Below are 18,251 nucleotides of genomic sequence, written 5' to 3'. Positions count from 1 at the left end.
GAGGCACAGTTTTAGAGTTCTAGCCAGAGCACACAGTGATACTACCCTATTTCTTGACTACACATGCGCGTCCTGAGGCACTGAAAATTTATCATCTTACATGGAATGTCAGGGGACTGAGAGATCCCTGGAAATGCAGACAAATACTTACGTATTTAGATAGGAATCATTTGTTTTCAAGTCAAATCTAAGGCCTACCCTTAGGAGAGTCCTTAAGTAACTGCAAAAAGGGGAAGAACCACTTCTGTGGCAACCCACCTATCAATGGGGGTCAGAGACGCTACTCAGATGTCCTAGCCAGTCCTATGCTCCCAGGGGCCCAGATTCAACATGCCAGAATCAAGAGGGCTCTGGGGAACCTCTCTGAAGAGGAGCTGGACAAAGGGGTGGTCACTCCCTTGTCCTTTGTGTGGTTTGGCGCAGGTGGCTCCTGAACTAGGCAAGACATGAACCCTACCTAATTCTAAAGGAGAGATGATCCCACCTCTCCTTCTCAGGAAATCCTTTGTTCAGTTTCCCCTGCCTGAGTGAAACTCATCAGCATGGGTGAAGAACATTGTCTAGGGTCGGCGGCAGAGTGGGCTGGCAGGCAGACCATGCAAGGCTACATAGGTAGGTATTGGGGGGGTTCTCTAAGGAGCCCCCCAGTACTTGGTATCATCAATCAACACTGGAATCAGCGTAGTTGCATGATTTTAACATGTTTGATACCAAACATGACCAGGTTCGGGGCAACCATTATGTAGTTAGACATCTCGACTTGCCAGAGTCCACTACATAATGACTATCCCACACTTACAAAGACAAGACAATGGAGTTCGGAGTCCAGAGTTTGTAGGGGTGCCTCTGCTTGTGCAGGGGTGCCTCTGCTTGTGCGGGGGTACCCACACACTTAGAACTGTGCACTCTGCCCTTGGACTGAAGGGCCTACCTTAGGGGTGACTTATAGGTTTTAAGTGCAGTGATCGGGATACAAGGGACACCTTATATCTGAAGTGAAGGGTGCATGCACCCTGTCACACAGTGCAATGGCAGCTCTGCAGACATAGTTTGCATGGGCTCCAATGGGTGGCACAATACATGCTAAAGCCCATTGGACACCCCTGGTGTACCAATACCCTGGGTATCTCAGACCGTATACTAGGGACGTATAAAGGTACCCCAGTATGCCAATTGTGGGGTGTACAAATTACCAGCAAATTTAGAGGAGAGAGCAGTCACTAGAGTCCGGATTGACAGGATTCCAGTAAACTACAGTCAAAGCACACAAACGCCAGGGAAAAGCGGGGGTATCTATGCCAGATAGATCCTACTTTCCTACATTTATGCTAAGCAAGAGGAAACAAATGTGGTCTAATGCCAGCTTATTTAAAGAAACTGTACAAATAAACACAACTACATATAATTACAATACAAAGATCTAACTTAACTATATTACAGTACAGGTAAACGGACATATGCAAAACAGTTTACTGCCTCATAGACTACATATTACAAATTATTTACATAAGGAAAAAACTTGACTCAAATACCGTAGCACAGTAAAAGACATGTTGCTGGATCCCGTAATAAACATGTCAACTCTAATGCTTCTGACTAAACAACCTATGATGCAGAACCACAGTCTAACGGGATCCGCACAGCCAACGCCTTTGAACTGCAGGTCTTTGGCTGGTATGCGTCATACTAATCACATCCTGTGCGTGAAATGATGAAGGGCACAATGTAGGGGTGGGGGAAAAGTTGAACTAAACGTTAGCAGCACTGTACAAAGGGAAATGTACTCCTACAGACTCTGATCAAATGAAAAGGAAAGGAAAGGAATAGGAGTACTCAAGGGATTCCTGTAAATTCCTGGACACAGGCATATGACTTCAACTGGGTAAGCAATATCTTCTTTTAACAAATGTCTTGTTCATATGCAAGTGATGATCTACATAACTGTGGAAAACACTTCAGTGGATTATCATTGGCAGTAAATAGTAAAGAGCCAGGTTGTAGATGTGAGGTCTGCTGTGAAAGAAATATGCTATAGAGGAAAGAAATTTGAGGGAGTGTCACATTCTGAGTAGGACCTTGAAGTGGTAAAGCCATCCTACATCATCTTCTATCTTAAGCCTATTATTCTTCACTATGCAAAATGTTCAGCCCTCAGTTTGTTGTTCAGGATGTTTGATCGGCCTTAAAGGAATTTCGTCTTAAAACAACCAGTGCTGCTTTATTCAGATGTCTTCATATAAAGAGAGCAAAAGAGAATATACTAACGAAATAATGAAAATACCATACATTGGAAATATAAAGAAATCTAATAAAGCAGAATTGTTGAATCCAATATAAAAAAAATACACCCAAACATCTCACTGGCAAAACACATTTGAAAACCCCACGGCTCCAATGGCCTATTGTCTTACCAGATGAGAATAAAGTCTCTAAAAAAATACAAAAATTAGCCTTGCATCGACAGATTTTCTTTTTCATACAGTGACAGATCAAGCCATTGTGGTTTGAGCCAGTCCCTTAAACAACATAAAATGTAGTGAAGAGCTCTGAAAACAACGCACTTTACTAAAGTAAACAGGTTAAGAGACAAAGAGCACATACATGTATTTTACAATGAAAGTAGATTCACTGGGTCAGATAGATCCACTGGTGGTAGCCCACCTCTAATAAAGCATCCATTTTTCACAAAGCCGATGAAACAAATTTGTATATCAAGAGATCTTGACTCACCACTGGAATTGTCACACAGGCTACGTGCGGAATGGTCAGCTAGTCGCTCTTGTGAACGTCTCTCTGATCCTAGGACTTCCATTTGGCTGGACGTCTTTGGCAAACTATATCCTTTTGGTCCTGCCTTAGTAATCTCCTCTCTCTGCCTGAGTTCTGGCTGTGAAAGCGACATTTGTCCTGACCTTTCTAAGACAAGTGGATGAAGTGTTTCCTTAGCTTGCAGCATAAATGGAGCATTTTTCATGCCGACCCGAGGAACTATAAGCTCCTGGGGCATCACTGGCATATTGTTCACATTATCTTTGGGTGTTTGACATTTCAGGTTTGGCTGTTGTTCCAAAGGTACATCTTTCATACCCTTTTCCAAAGTTTGGGAATCTTGCTGTCCAACTGACACATCTTTCACACCAACAGTATGAGTTTGAAGTGGACAACTCACTTGAATGTCTGGCGTGACTTTTGTTGTGGCTGCTGTTTGTTGCTCTCGATTTTGAGGTACTGGTAGATGTGTCGTATCCAAGGAAGATTGAGGACATTTAAGAAGCGTAATCTGCACAGATTTCGTGCTGCTTTCAAATGTTTTTTGAGGGCATTCAGATAGATCTTCTGCAACATCTTTTACAGTCTTTTGAAGGGTGTGCGGAGGACTCTCTGTAATTTCCATTGGCTCATCTTTGGCACTACCTGAAGGAGTTTGATTATAAGTAATTTCCATTGGCACATCATTTCCACTTATACAAAGCATTTGGTAACCACTGTCAGGGGGTTCTACAGGTACACCTTTGCTGGCCCCCACAGGGTTTATATGATGCAGTCCATGTTTGAGATGTTCATCATAATTCCTTGCAGCAGTCTGATTTTTGTCCCTTATCACACTTTTAGAGCTGCTTGCTTGGCCGCATTCTTCCTGCAGAGCCAATGGCATATGTGTCACATTCGCAGACGAGGTTTGATTTTGCAGATCCTCCTGAAAACCCATGGTGACCATTTTAACCCTTGCTGCACATACACGAGTATCCTGACCTGCCACACAGATTAATGCTTCTGCAGTAATTCGACTTTCTTGCAGCGATGCTGAAATGTCTTTTCTCATTTTCACTGCCGACAGCCTCTCCTGCCCTGATTCTGGAATGTCGTTCTGCAACACTCCAACAGTTGTTTGACACTCCTCCTTATGTGCTGGTGCATCTAACACAGTGCCTGCTGATGGTTGCTCTTTCAGTGTCACATTGACATTTTTATTTTCATGTACAGTAGGACCGAAGCTTTCTTGCACTGTTGTAGGAACGTTTTCAACACTCTCAATACATGATTGTATCTCGTGCACATTTAAAGGTACACCCTCCTTTGCATGTAATGCAGGATCTAGACTCTTCTGTTGGTTCACAGATACTTCTTTCACACTGGCTGTACATGCATTAGCATTACCTAGAAAGACTGGCATTTCTTTCATGCTGCCAGCAGGTGTTGAATTCTCCACTGAAACATCTTTGTTACTATGTGCATGAGTTTGGCGCTCCTCATTATTTAGAAATATTGTGGTCATGATTTTTGGAGTCCCTACAATGGTTTGATTCTCCTGCATTGTCAACTGTAGATTTTGTTTATTTTCTTCAACTAAACCACTCTTTTGATTGTGCTCCTTTACTTTCATTGAAATCTCTTTCCCTTCACACACCAGAGTTGCTGGATCATTATCTTGCGACGATATATCTGAGCCCAGGTGTGATTTACTACTTGGCTGGACTCCTAGCTTTGCAGGTATTTGAATATCCCTCTCTGAAAGGGTCGGAGGTAGTAGTTTACCTGCAGGCTTCTGTTGCTCTCTTGGTGTCTCTGCTGTTCCTTTCATACGTTCAGGCTGTTGTGAAGTGACCTGTTCAGTTACTATTACATTATTCTTTGGGACCAAAGGCACAGGCCGCTCAGGTGCTTTTTTTTTAAGCTCCACTGATACTCCAGTCTCTTTCACTGCATCAACTGAATGCTGCGGTTGGTTGCTTTCACTCACTGTTATACATTTTTCTGCCTTTTTATTTCCTGCTCCAGAATGTTCCTTTCCCTGTACACTCACTGGTACATTTTTCAATCTCTCATTGGCTTCTCTTATGTCCAGCACACTAAGTTCTTCAGAAGGCATCATCTGGCATCCAGATAAAACTGTTAGTGCCGCTGATGGATCACTCTTTTTTTTATTTGTATTGGCACCGGATCCTGCTTTAGCTTGAGACCCCGTGCTCTTACTATAGGGACAAAGGTTTGCAACAGACTGCACAACGTTTTCTTTGTAGTCTTCCTTTGTTATATTCTTCAGGTCCTTTGCTTCTAAACTACCAATGTCCGCATCAAGAGATCCTTTCGCTTGCCTCAAATCTAAGCCTTCGAAAGACGGTTCAAACACTGGAGGATACTTGCTTGTGAAATGCTCTGCTGATGATGCATTAACATCAGTCTCCATTGGCTTATTTTGTTGTTCGCAGACTTTAGATTGGAGAGACAAACCATCAGATTGTGTCTGTGATTGAGTAAGATACAGAGCAACACCTTGCGTCATTCCATCTTCCTCACCCAATCTTTGCTCTTTTTCTATCCCTTGTTGTTCAGAGGGTGTTTCAGCAACTTCCTCAACAGAGGACTCATTATTTGAGAGATTTGTGACAGGTGAACACTGCTTCACCGTTTCTGTCTCACCTTCCTGTAAAATACTAAAAGAAGCCTGAGATGGGTACGATGAGGCTGGAGCTACTTGGTTTTCAGGCTGAGTTTCTGATGTAACACAAGTTGTTGGCACTTCAGTTTGGTCTTTTTTTGTAAGAGCTGATGATGAGGAAGAGGATTCTCTGGTAAAAACAGCCATTTCCCTTTCCAGGGATGAGGATTTGACACATGCCATGGATTCACTGTCTTCGGTTAGCAAAAGATGAAGGCTGTGCACAGATGAGGATCCCTTTCTTGACTCTGGGGAATCAGAGGTATGTTCCATTTCTTCTATTTGGGTGCATTCACTATCTTCATAATTTTCCCTTTGTGCATTTGTTTCTCCGTCCTCTGCAAAAGACTGACTGCGGTCACTTACAGACAGCTGCCACTTAGATGAATTATCATCTATGTTGGACACTTCATGATTTGCATCCAAACATTCTTCTAGAGATTTGGAGTTCTCTCCTGATGCAGCCTCCCCATCTTGAGTTTTCGTTTTGTCCCTGCACGGACTTTCATCCAGACTGGGAGTTGGGATGAAATTGTCCTAGAATAGACACAAAAAAAACAAAAAGAAAAATCAGAAAATGTTGAAAGCATAATCCTAGTAATTAAAAGATCTAGGGCCTAGTTGCAATTTACATGAAACTACATGGTAAAGACATGTGAAGATGCATTGAATGTGGGTTGGGATATATCTTTTGAGGTTTGAAAAAACATTTAAACAGAATCCTCCTCCTCCAGGCAGTAGGCTCTATCTTGGATCCAACCATTTCTTTCCCACCACAGCCCAAAATTCAGGATCAGAACAGTTGAACATTCCACATACCTGGTATTCTACAATGTCTCACAAAGATTTTCCCGATCATGCTTCTTGTTCATCATTTACGGTTTGTCCCCACCACAGCTACTTGAGCAGTAACAAGTACATTTGAAAATGTATGCGAAACACACACAATATAATTCTGGATAGAAAACAACCAAATAACAATATTAACATCACCTTATTCTTGGACCTAGTCAGGAGGGAGATTCAAAGAGTGAACTAATTTCTGTACACAACGATCATAGCGATTGACTGCAAGGGTCATAGGATATCAGAAGCCTACGAGGTTCGATATAGGGACAAGGAAAGGATGCCCCTTCTTTCCTCTCCTTTTTGTCACCACAGTTGAACCAGTAAGATAAGAAATAGGAAGAGGTATGACATGATGTTGTTCATACATATTAAACACCTGGACATTAAAAAAGCGATTAACGCCATTAGACCAGATTTGACAAATTTTATGGCCTGAGGGTGAAATGGAAAATGTCTAGCGCCGATTCAGTGCAACAACCTGCAGAGGGACAAGCAGCTTCTCCTTTATACGGGTGGCTCAAAAGGGCAGAGATTGACAATTTGGGCAAACCAGGGATTGGCTAAAATAGCAGACTTGTATGAGGAGGGCGCCATGAGGCCATGCAAGATCGATATAACTTACCCGGAGGGGACTTCTTGTTGTACTCTGCCCTCACAGAGGCCATACAAAAACACTGGGGAGGGAAACTCACTGAACCACACACGTCATTGGGTTGTCAATATGTGGCGATGGCGGCAGGTACCGTTAAGGCAGTCACATGTTTATACAGGCGCATAGCGCAGGAAACACCAATGCCCTTATCAGAGTTGCGACTAAAGTGGGAGGCAGATTTTGGAGAGATATCTCCTGAAAAAACCTGGGGTGAACTAGTGGAGAGGGCATGGAGGAGCACCAGAAATGCCAGATTCCAATTAGTGAATTTTTACATAAAGCCAACCCAATCAGCGGCTTACCAGCGCTGTAATAGGGAAGGAGTAGATTTTAGACATATGTTCTGGGACTGCCCGCAACTGGGTAACTAGGCTGCTGGCCGAAGTCACCGGTCGGGAAGTAGAGACGTCTCAGAAGTACTGTCTTTTACACTGATTTTCTCACACATACAAAAATAAAATCACAAGTAAATTCTTAGATATGGGCTTACTCCTAGCTAAAAGAGACATCACCATGTACTGGAAAGCTAAACATGGCCCAAGTATAGCCAGATGGAAGAAAGAACTCATTAAGTGGGCTGATTGTGAAGGTATAATCAGGATGCAAATAGCAAAAAGAACGGCGAGCGAGAGGGCGCTGGAGGCAGCAAGAGCATGGGGAAACTTGGTTTTACTACTTCGGATCCCAGATGATGATGGGGAATCAATAGGGGAAACCCCGTCAGGAGTCGGCTAGACTATATTGACCCCGAGCAAATCATAGACCAGTGGAGTTAGAAAAAAGACATAATGCACCGCTGCCCTTACTGAACGATGGATCCCAATGTGCTACCTCAGACGAATGTGAAACGCAGTTTGGAGCAGCAGTGTTCAACAAGTTAGTAATATGATCACAAGTGACAAGCCTGGGTGGATAGTTGTGGGAAGGGAGTTTGATTTTGGGATTGAGGTTATTAACAGCTGCTCAAGAATTGGATACAGAACTGCTCGTGACCATTGGTAAGATGCGGGAGGGTGGAGAGTTTAGGCTCATTGTGATCATCTGTATTTTCTTGTTTTTTTTACTGAATTATCAGTATAAATGTCTAGTCAATTACAATCCTGATCAAGGATAATTATGAGGCACTGTCGATATCTGGAACCTATTGTAAAACCCAATAAAATATGTTAAAAAAAAATATATGAATTGTTGTCTGCTGTGACTTTCCGTCACAGGGACACTTACAAAGGCATTGTGACCAGTCATTTATCTCAGGAAAGCTTGTTAAGCGGTGAAAAATGCCCAGTCTAAAACAAATCTGTCCTGTGTCCCCTCCAAGAATTGTAGATATGGTTGTATATCATAGGTGATCAAGAATATTTGATTATTACAAACACTCGGCTTTAATAGTTCAGAGGTTAGTCTGAGATTCTCCTGTAACATCATACACTCTCTTAACATTTTTTCTGCTAATAAGTTCTAGGGATTCTGGCTGATCATAACATTTCGGATGACGCAAGGCACTCATTAAGCCTTTAAAATACTTCAGCCAGGGTATACCAAGTACTCAATGTAGTTTAAAACGATCCCTTATAATATCCCTAAAAAGGGAAGCTTTAGCAGAAGACCAGATCTTATGCCATTACAGAATTGGCTGCATCTTAATTATGTCGGATAGATAGGGTGGACCAAACTCCGTATGGCATACATAAGTGGAACAACCCGGTACAGCTAATGGAAATCTTAAAAAGACATTCTGCACAGGGGCTGGTAATCAGTATAACCCCATATTCCAGCTCCATGTATAGTGGTTGATACACACTTCGCCTTAGATATATTTATTAGTTCTACGGGGGGTTTCTGCCCAGCTTCCTTGAAAAATCAGACAAAGCTGCCATGGCTTTCAAAAACAGCAGCTTTCTTGATTTGATTGCCTGACTCCACAAGCCATTCTGGTCGAACAAAATACCAGGTAAGAAAATGTCTTAGTAAAGCCAATCTTTTTATTTTCTACGAGGATATCCCTACACTTTAAATTACTTTTCCGCACTTCATTATGAAGGTCTTGGATCTAATTACTAGCAGTCTAAGTAGTTAAGTAGTGAAGTTTATTAATAAGTGTTGGGGCCCCAGCTGAGTGGGTGTCATAAGCACTGCATCATCAGCATAGAGGAGGGCAGGTATTGGGCAATGTCCAGTTTGTGGCAGATCCCTGCACTGATCAGTCAGTGTCTGGCCCATATTATTAATATATAATGTAGAGGGAAAGGGTGCCAAAATGCATCCCTGCCTTACCCCTCTCTCTATGCTGAATGATGCACTCTCCCTTAGCCCCATATTGGACCCTTGCTCTGATGTCAGTGTATAGCTGTGGGAAGCTGGCTCTGTATATACTAATCCAAAGTAAGGTATGGTGTGCAGAGAATCCAGTGGATCCCCAAAGGCTTACAGAGGTAAAAGTAGATAATCTCTTACTCTCTATCTGTGGTAGTGTGGGCGAGCAGTAAGGATTTATCAGAAGGTAGTGTTAGGCATTTATTGTACACACTCAGGCAAGAAATGATTTCACACACAAAGACTGAACTAGGACCAATTGCTTTGTATGAAAATATTTTTGTTGTATTTTTTAGAACCAAGCAGGACTTGGTGCAGGTAAGTAAATATAATACTTTTCAAGAATAATACAGTTGAATGCAGTTGGTTTTGCTACAAGTAGGTCAAATGTTCAGAAAAGGTGAAATTACTTTCCAGTTACTTTGTAATTACTTTTTAGATTACATTTCAGATTACTTTTTTACTAAGTGTGATATGCTTAGATATCATACTGGGAGAGTTCCTAGATAAAAGGTAAGTAAGTCAGTTTTAGTAACACACAGTTTAGTAGCTTCTCATACAATTTCCAACTGCACACTTAGAACTTATTGACAGAAAAGAAGTCAATGCAGTCCTACAGGAGAAAATCAGGTTATCGGTTTTAAGGTAAGTACTCTGTCTTAGGAGTTGGATTTCTGGGGTTAGAACCGAAGGTTCCCCTCAGGGTCAAGGATGTACTCAAAGAACACCCTCAATAGCAACAGATCGGCTGGGTGCAGAGAGTGGAGGCCCAATGTTATTCAATGGGGCATAGGGGGCCTCTGGTGGCTGCTCATGGCCACGCCACTTGGATAGCACTTGGATAGCACAAAAAGGTGCACCCACAGCAGCACAGGGCTGCAGGGTGCTGGACTGACGTCAGCAGCTCTGTTGATTTCAATGCGGAAATTCCAGTCAGAGCCAACACTGCAGGTTCGGGCATGAAGATCTTCTGGAGGCGATCATCATTTGTAGAGGTAAATTGGGATGTCGTGGGACACCGGGACACCGTCGGTTGGGCCACCCAAGGCCGTGGGGCGTTGGGTGCAGGAGTGTCTTTTGGCATTGGGTTTTCCTTATCGGCTCCTGGCACGGTCGGGAGAATCCTACAGATAGGGGCTGCAGACATCGTCAGGCAACTTTAGGTAGGTCAGGGATCACCAGATCCCAGCTCAGGATCGCTGGGGTGACTTCCTAATGGTGTTGGGCCACTTGAACTCGTGCCGTTGGCGTCAGATGCAGACTCGCCGATTAGGCCGGAGCCAGAGTCAGTGCTGCGGAGTTCGTAATGACAAACTCCCAAACCATATCCTCTTTATGGCTTTACTGCACTTACAATGTCTAAGAATGGACTTAGACACTGTAGGGGTACAGGACTCATCTGGAAACTCCAACATCAATACTGGAGGCCGAAATTATGAGGGACAGCCATCTCTCTCCTATCTGAAGGGGGTGGGAGGGGCCAAGTCACAAACAGCCACAGTCCGAAGATTATGACCCAGGCTGGAGATTACAGTTGCCTCTCCAGCCCCTGTACACAAAGCATGGTTGCAAGACTTATCAGATCCACGTCCTAGAGCGTTTGGGCCCAGCAGCTCACTGCTTAACATAGGGCTTGGTGTTCTATGACCAAGTGGTTCCGGTCAACACTGAGATAAGGCTTCAGAGCAGAGAAGGGACAAGAAGCTTTGCAATGCTGCACCTGAGCTTCAAAGTCACAGATTTCTGGACACCACGTCTTGCCAATACCATCAGCAGAAAACCCTGGTGACTAAGCCTGCAGCGTCAAAGCTGTTGTCGCCTAAACTATCAACGTCAAAGGAACTGTAACAAAAGGGTCATTACAAAAGCCCTCACAAGAACTGTTTGATGCCGAAACCAAAGCTGGCTCCGAAACATCAGCTGCTGAGGAAGAAAAGGGTCCAGACCATGAAGAACTTTTTCAGGTCCTGGACAAGAGGCAGCTGACGATTGACCCAAAGACTGGGAAACTCTGCCCGTAAGAAGAAGCGAGGTACTGCAGGATACCGGATGACTCACCTCCTTTGCATTCTTCCTCCTCCTCGGTGCCAAGCATCTCTTCTCCCTTCAATACCTCCTGTTCTGCGGTGGTCTTCATACTGTGGGCAAGTCCTTATACCCCATGGTATTTTAAAGTCTTTTTTTATTTAAACTGCTGGTATGCCGCACAATCCTGGTTGTTGTGCTCTGGGGAGACACACAAATTATAGACCAGGTGCAGATCATTGTGCAGATATTTGGTTTTGCACTGAAACCAACTTCAAGATGGGGTCTGATCCATAAATCCTCCCAGATGATTCTCTGCTTTGGGTGGAAGGGACTGAGTAGTCAAGGAGTTGGTTCCTTGTCACTAAGGTCTTGACAGCGTCGATGGATGAATTCTCGATGAAGGCATTAGCTTCTCTGGCTCTGTAAGGCCTCAAGAAAGGGCATCAAAAGCGAGCTTTAATGACCACATCCAAACCCGATGGTGGAGGAAACCAATTTTAATATAGAAGACAGAGCCGATGACCACGCACAAAACACTTCTTAGAAGAAAACCAAGTTTTAAACGTCCGAACTTAACACTAGATGCCAGGAATATGGACAGCGTGTGTATCTACAGCCAAGCATGCTACTAACATGATGCTTTTCAATAAACGTACTTCATTACGCCTTAGGTTCTGGCTCAAAGAGGCTCTACATTAATTGAAAGCGCACAGTGTTCTACTTCCAGGGCACTTGTGACTCTTGCCTAGATGAATTGGAGGTGCTGTGCACAGGCTAATAAGCTCTGTGTACCAATATTGTTTGGACCAAACCAGCACTACAAGAATGATGGCGTAGCGTGCTAACTGGCCTCTTGAAACCACTCATGGGACCGAGTGGAAAGGGCAGAAAGGGGTAAGCAAACATTCTGTTCCATGTTGTCATAGATGCATCTCCTCTCGTTCCTAGCTGCCTGTGTCTGCTGGTGAAATGCTATTGTTTCTTGTTTGTAGTCGCTGCAAACAGATCGAGATTCAGTTGTCGTCCAAGACACAGGCTTAGCTTCCATTTGTGGCACTCTCTTCCTAGAATGCTGAGTAAGTCTGCCCACTCATTAAGGACTCCTGGTAGATGCCCTGTCATTAGTGAGATGCCACTGCAATTTGCCCATATCAATAGATGCTCGGACTCCTGTTAGAGAGATGTTACTTGGTCTCGCTTTGCCTGTTAACCTAACATATAGAAATGGATGTGTTTTTCTAGATTAACAAAGATGACAAACAAATCCTTGGATTGATGAAGTAGCCATTTAATGAAGTAGCCATTTGCAAAATGCCCAGTGCCCAAGGACACTGATCTGGAATGAATTCTATTCAAGGTTTCGGAGGTGCAGCCCCCACCTTGTCTAGAAGGCATCTGTGGTCATCATGAAGGTAAAAGAGGTGGGAAGTTAACAAAGCGCCTTGAGTTGTGTTCTATGAGCCCGGAAGTAAACTTCAGTTGAGCACTAGCAGAATGTAGAGAATATCATCCCGAGCATGGACTTGTAGTTCTAGATTGCTGTGATGTGAAGCTGCTGAAATTCCGAGCAATCATTTCAAGAAGAGTAGCACATTCTCCCAAACAATATGTTTTTCCCACATTCCTAGGAATGGTAGTCGGTATTCTGGAGGACTTAACAGAATTCATGATAGCACCTAGGTGGTTGGAAAGTCACAAGCAAAAATAAACACGACTACATCTTTCTAGTTGCTTGCTTTGATGAGCCTTTCATCTGGATCTGTGAACACAAAGTTGCTCCTTTTTCTGAGGTGTGCTGTCACTGGTGCTATGTATAAGAACAACAGGAGAAAACCCATAGACCTCGTTGGGATGGGTGTATCGTGTAAGCAAAAACAATTCCCAACAGGTATTATGTAAAGACAATTTCAGAAATGTATGCAATATGCATTACAAAGAAGGAAGAAACAAGGAGTCAATTGATTTTAAGAGAAGGTAGTATTATTTACCAAGAAGCAAGGGGAAAGATCTTTCATACGTCAATACAGTTATAACAGCACTGTACAGAACGGATCTTGTGACAACCCAGTGACACTTGGTGCAAGGTGCTATATACAATTGGTGATAGTGAATGTGCAAGTGCTAAAAACAACAGCATTGGCGACGCATTGACCAAAGTATTTACATCAAATAATGGCTCCGAAAGACAAGTTGTTATCACTTTAAACACAGTTATTTATACAGGAGCACAAGACGTGATATGCGTCGTATAATTCAAGCTGTATGGTCGACGGCGTTTCGATCCTCTTTAGTCGGGATCGTCATCAGGACAGGGTTGTCGATGAAAACAGTGCTGTGGGCAGAAAGGGCAATTTTGAGCGGGGGATCACGGGTTGGGACAAGGCTGGGGGTGAGGTAGTGAACGGGTTGGTGATCAGGTTTACATTAAAGGTTGTGCATACGGTGTGATTGGGGTGGGGGCCGGAGCGGGGGGGTAGCAGGAGTGTTTATAGGGGGTGACTAAGGTTGGAACATCAAGAGACGATTGGGCAAATGGTATATCTAATTATATCCAGTGATATTAATATCAATCACGGTGTCAGCCGGATTTAGCAAGTGAATGGTGAGGGAGTGCCAAACATGAAACAGACGGGAAGAAACTTACAGTTATACCCAGGTAAACGAACGTGGGTAGTTGAAGTCCGATTAGTCACTCAATGATCGAAAACTGCGGGGGAGCAAGGGATAGGGAATTAAGAAAATTGACCAAGATCGGACTGTCACTTAGACTGAAAACCACGGTAAGTGGAGTTACCTGATCGTTGCTTTGGTCTGACCAGCGGGCGGGTCTTGCTGTGCCTACGGGGAGGAAAAGTACTGGGAGTAAGCACAAGTCGGTAGCTTGAGAGAGCATTAATAAGTCTCAGGTTCCGAATGCACCTGAAGTGCAGGGGATGTTCTTACCTGACTTAAACAGGACGGCAGAAGGCAAGCGGAGCTCTTCTGGCGGGTGGGCTGCAAGCAATGAATGCGGGAGCTACCTGGACGCGTGCAGTGCCTGCATATAAGTCAGGAAGTAAAAGGCTGGGGGCGGAGTCCGGTCACTGCTGGAGGCGGGGTAGGGGGCGTGTAGCAAGGTTACCGAGGTAACGTTGGCTAATGGGAAAGCTGGGGGCGGAGTCCGGCCATCGCTGGAGGCAGGGTGGGGGGCGTGTAGCAAGGTTACCGAGGTAACATTGACTAACAGGAAGTGGTTGGATCGAAAAGAAGTCAGGACAGATCTAACAGGCATGACGCGATGGGGGCGTGCTAGGCGGACATATGCTCGGGTCAGGAGGAGAGGCGGGATAGTGCAAGCCATGGTAACAGGAGCAAGGGCACAATTAACGATACATAATATGTCAAGGCGAGGGCACAAATAAGGATACAAATATATCCACTATACATTTCTTACAGGGTATATAAAAGTACTGAAAGGAAGGAAAACTACCCTTGATATCAATCTATAGTATAACAACATGATATGGAAATTTACATATCGTAGGGGTTCAATAGAAACCAAAACCTGGTTTGAAACCGGACGGTTAAGTACATGGCAATTGTCTATGTAGGTGGACAATGGACTTAGACCTAAATGAAGGCTGAGTAGTACAAGCTGTAGTAATGGAATCAGGGGCACAATATACAGTACAAATTACATCATCTATACATTTCTTTCCAGAGTATAGAGAGGTAATGAGAACTGGAAAAACGTATCCAAGCAGACACCACCCTCACTGATGCCAAAAGCCTCTTAGATAAAATCAACAGTACCATCGCCACCTTTAACACTTTTGAAGTCAACAAAAAGATCAATAAAATAGAAAAAGATATTAAAAAATTACAAAGTTGAGAACACATATCCCTACCTAAACGAGGAATTTTACAACACTCAACAGAACCCTCCAAGAACACAGAACTGGGGACGTTATAGAAACAATCAACGCGTCACTTTCTCTGTCTCTTCTAATAGCTCTGCAGACGACACAGACGCAACATCCTCTGGACCACAGCCACTACTACCCCCTGGTTTTTTAGGACGAGGCCGAGGACGCGGGCAACACCCACCACCACAGAACCGTCAAGCCAGGGCCAAACAATACCAACCTCCAGTTCCAGGCAACCGCCAAACCCGCAATCGGTACTATCAATGGGGACAACCACAGTAATCAACAACCAGGACGTAACCACTACTGCCATGTCCATCCCCATTTTCAATTTATCAGACCACACTCTGACCCCAGAAGAAACTAGACTTCTCTCACGTGGGCTTTCATTCGTGCCGACGGTCAGAACCAACTTCCTGGAATTGCAATCTAACCTTCTAAAATTCTTCAGAAGAATCCGGTTAAAATATTTTTTTGCTGATAAACCAGACACCGGAATGAACCAAATCTCTCCGTTTCGGCTGCCCTCTACCTTTAATCCTCCATCCAATCAAATGTCACCTGAAATCCTGGCTTTTGAAAGGCTAGTCTTAAGGGAAGTAATGGGTCTCAAAACTACTCCACGCTTCATCCCCTACAATCTACCCTTGACGGAGAAAGAAGCCCTAAACACCCTCCAAAATAATTCGGAGATTGTCATCAAGCCCGCGGACAAGGGTGGAGGGATTGTCGTTCTAAGCAATACACAGTACGACAAAGAGGTTGAACGACAACTCACCAATAACGAACATTATCGCGTTCTTTCTAAAGATCCCTTGGCAGACATTAGACAGAAGATTCTCTCTATCACTACTATAGCCAGAGACAATAATATCATCACCAAGAAAGAATTCGAGTACTTGAACAACCCACATCCCAGGACACCGGTCCTATACGTTCTCCCCAAAATTCACAAAGATGCTAGAAACCCACCTGGACGCCCCATCGTATCAGGATGTGGTTCCATCCTGGAACCACTGGGGAAATATCTGGACTCAGTCATTAAGGAATTTGTGCCCATCACAGACACCTACATACGTGACACCATGGATTTGATCAATACCATAGAAGATCAACCCTTCGATCTGGACATTCAAATGATGGCAAGTCTGGACATCGAGTCCCTATACACCAACATCCCTCATCGCGAAGGGCTCGAAGTAATCAAAAATCTACTGAGATCTAGACCTCAACCTTCCAAGATCCCCACTGACTTCATAATGGACCTTCTACGAGTGGCCTTACAAAACAATTATTTCATGTACAAAAATATATACTACCTCCAAATTAAGGGAGTATCTATGGGCGCTTGCTTCGCCCCCAACTTTGCCATTCTATACGTACATGACTTGGAAAAATCACTGATCCTAAACTCCATCAACCCGTATCGACCCCAAATCCACCTGTGGCGTCGATATATTGATGATATTTTATTGATCTGGAATGGAACGGCCGAGTCTTTACAACCCTTCATGGACTGGCTAAATTCCTCACAAGAACATCTCAAATTCACAAGTGAGACCAAATCAAATGACCTACCATTCCTTGATGTCATTATACATGCAGAAGAGGGGAAACTTGGAACATCGCTCTTCCGTAAGCCCACAGAACGAAACACCTTGCTACATTATTCAAGCAACCACCCAAGGGGCTTACGTGATGGACTTCCATTTGGCCAGTTCCTTAGAATTTGACGCAATTGTAAATGGCGTAAAGACTACTTCAGGGAGGCAGACATCTTGGTCATGAAACTTGTCAACAGAGGCTACCCACGACGTCCGGTTAAACAAGCGAAAAAACGAGCATGGTACAATCATCGTGAGGATTTACTAATGCCGAACCAAAACAGAAAATCTATGAACAGAATCCCCTTTGTCTCTGTTTTTAGCCCGGACAGCAATAAGGTAGCCAAAATAATAAAAAAAAACTGGTCTGTGCTACGATTTGATGAACAATTCCATACACCACCACTTTTCTCGTACCAGAGAGGCAATAACATTGCCAACCATCTTGTTCGAGCTATCACTTGGCCAACCACCACAACTGAAAAACACACCATCACAGCTGCGTGGGGAATGACCCCAATAATTGGACACTTCAAGTGTCAATCCTGTAGCGTCTGTGAGCTAACACTTAACACCAAAGAATTTGTCTACAATGGACAGACTCATCAACTATCCCACCACTCAAACTGCAAGACCCAAAATGTCATTTACGCTATCCGTTGTCCATGCGAACTTATTTACATTGGCCAGACCACCCAAATGGTCAAACAACGGATAATACAACACAAGAGCAGAATAAACTGCAAAGTACTCACTGCTCCATTGGTCACACATTTCATGGAAAAATCACATACGGACACAGACCTGAGGTGGATGGTCATTGAGAAACCCACACTACCCATCAGAGGTGGGAACATGTCCGCTCTACTCAATAGAGCTGAATGTAAATGGATTGCACGGGTTGACTCGGTCAACCATGGGTTAAACACCCTTGATGAATGGACAAACACCATCTCCATCTAATTCCACTGTCCACCTTTCTCTTGTACCTATCCCTCTCATTACCTCTCTATACTCTGGAAAGAAATGTATAGATGATGTAATTTGTACTGTATATTGTGCCCCTGATTCCATTACTACAGCTTGTACTACTCAGCCTTCATTTAGGTCTAAGTCCATTGTCTACCTACATAGACAATTGCCATGTACTTAACCGTCCGGTTTCAAACCAGGTTTTGGTTTCTATTGAACCCCTACGATATGTAAATTTCCATATCATGTTGTTATACTATAGATTGATATCAAGGGTAGTTTTCCTTCCTCTCAGTACTTTTATATACCCTGTAAGAAATGTATAGTGGATATATTTGTATCCTTATTTGTGCCCTCGCCTTGACATATTATGTATCGTTAATTGTGCCCTTGCTCCTGTTACCATGGCTTGCACTATCCCGCCTCTCCTCCTGACCCGAGCATATGTCCGCCTAGCACGCCCCCATCGCGTCATGCCTGTTAGATCT

The 18,251-nt window shown here is 43.7% G+C and overlaps 1 protein-coding gene across 6 annotated transcripts in view; it reads right to left on the bottom strand.

The window, feature by feature from the left end:
• Nucleotides 1–18,251, bottom strand: part of TP53BP1 (tumor protein p53 binding protein 1) — a 767,880-nt gene that overhangs the window by 538,529 nt on the left and 211,100 nt on the right. For all 6 annotated transcript variants that reach the window (XM_078683313.1, XM_078683315.1, XM_078683318.1 and 3 more), the window contains one exon: nucleotides 2,731–5,977. In XM_078683313.1, coding sequence (XP_078539439.1) covers nucleotides 2,731–5,977 — 3,247 coding nt within the window. The remainder of the gene's footprint in view (nucleotides 1–2,730; nucleotides 5,978–18,251) is intronic.

Source organism: Lissotriton helveticus, chromosome 3_1, assembly GCF_964261635.1.
Source record: "Lissotriton helveticus chromosome 3_1, aLisHel1.1, whole genome shotgun sequence".
Lineage (NCBI taxonomy): Eukaryota > Metazoa > Chordata > Amphibia > Caudata > Salamandridae > Lissotriton > Lissotriton helveticus.
The sequence above is the reverse complement of the archived record's forward strand: the minus strand, read 5'-3'. Positions and strand labels throughout refer to the sequence as shown.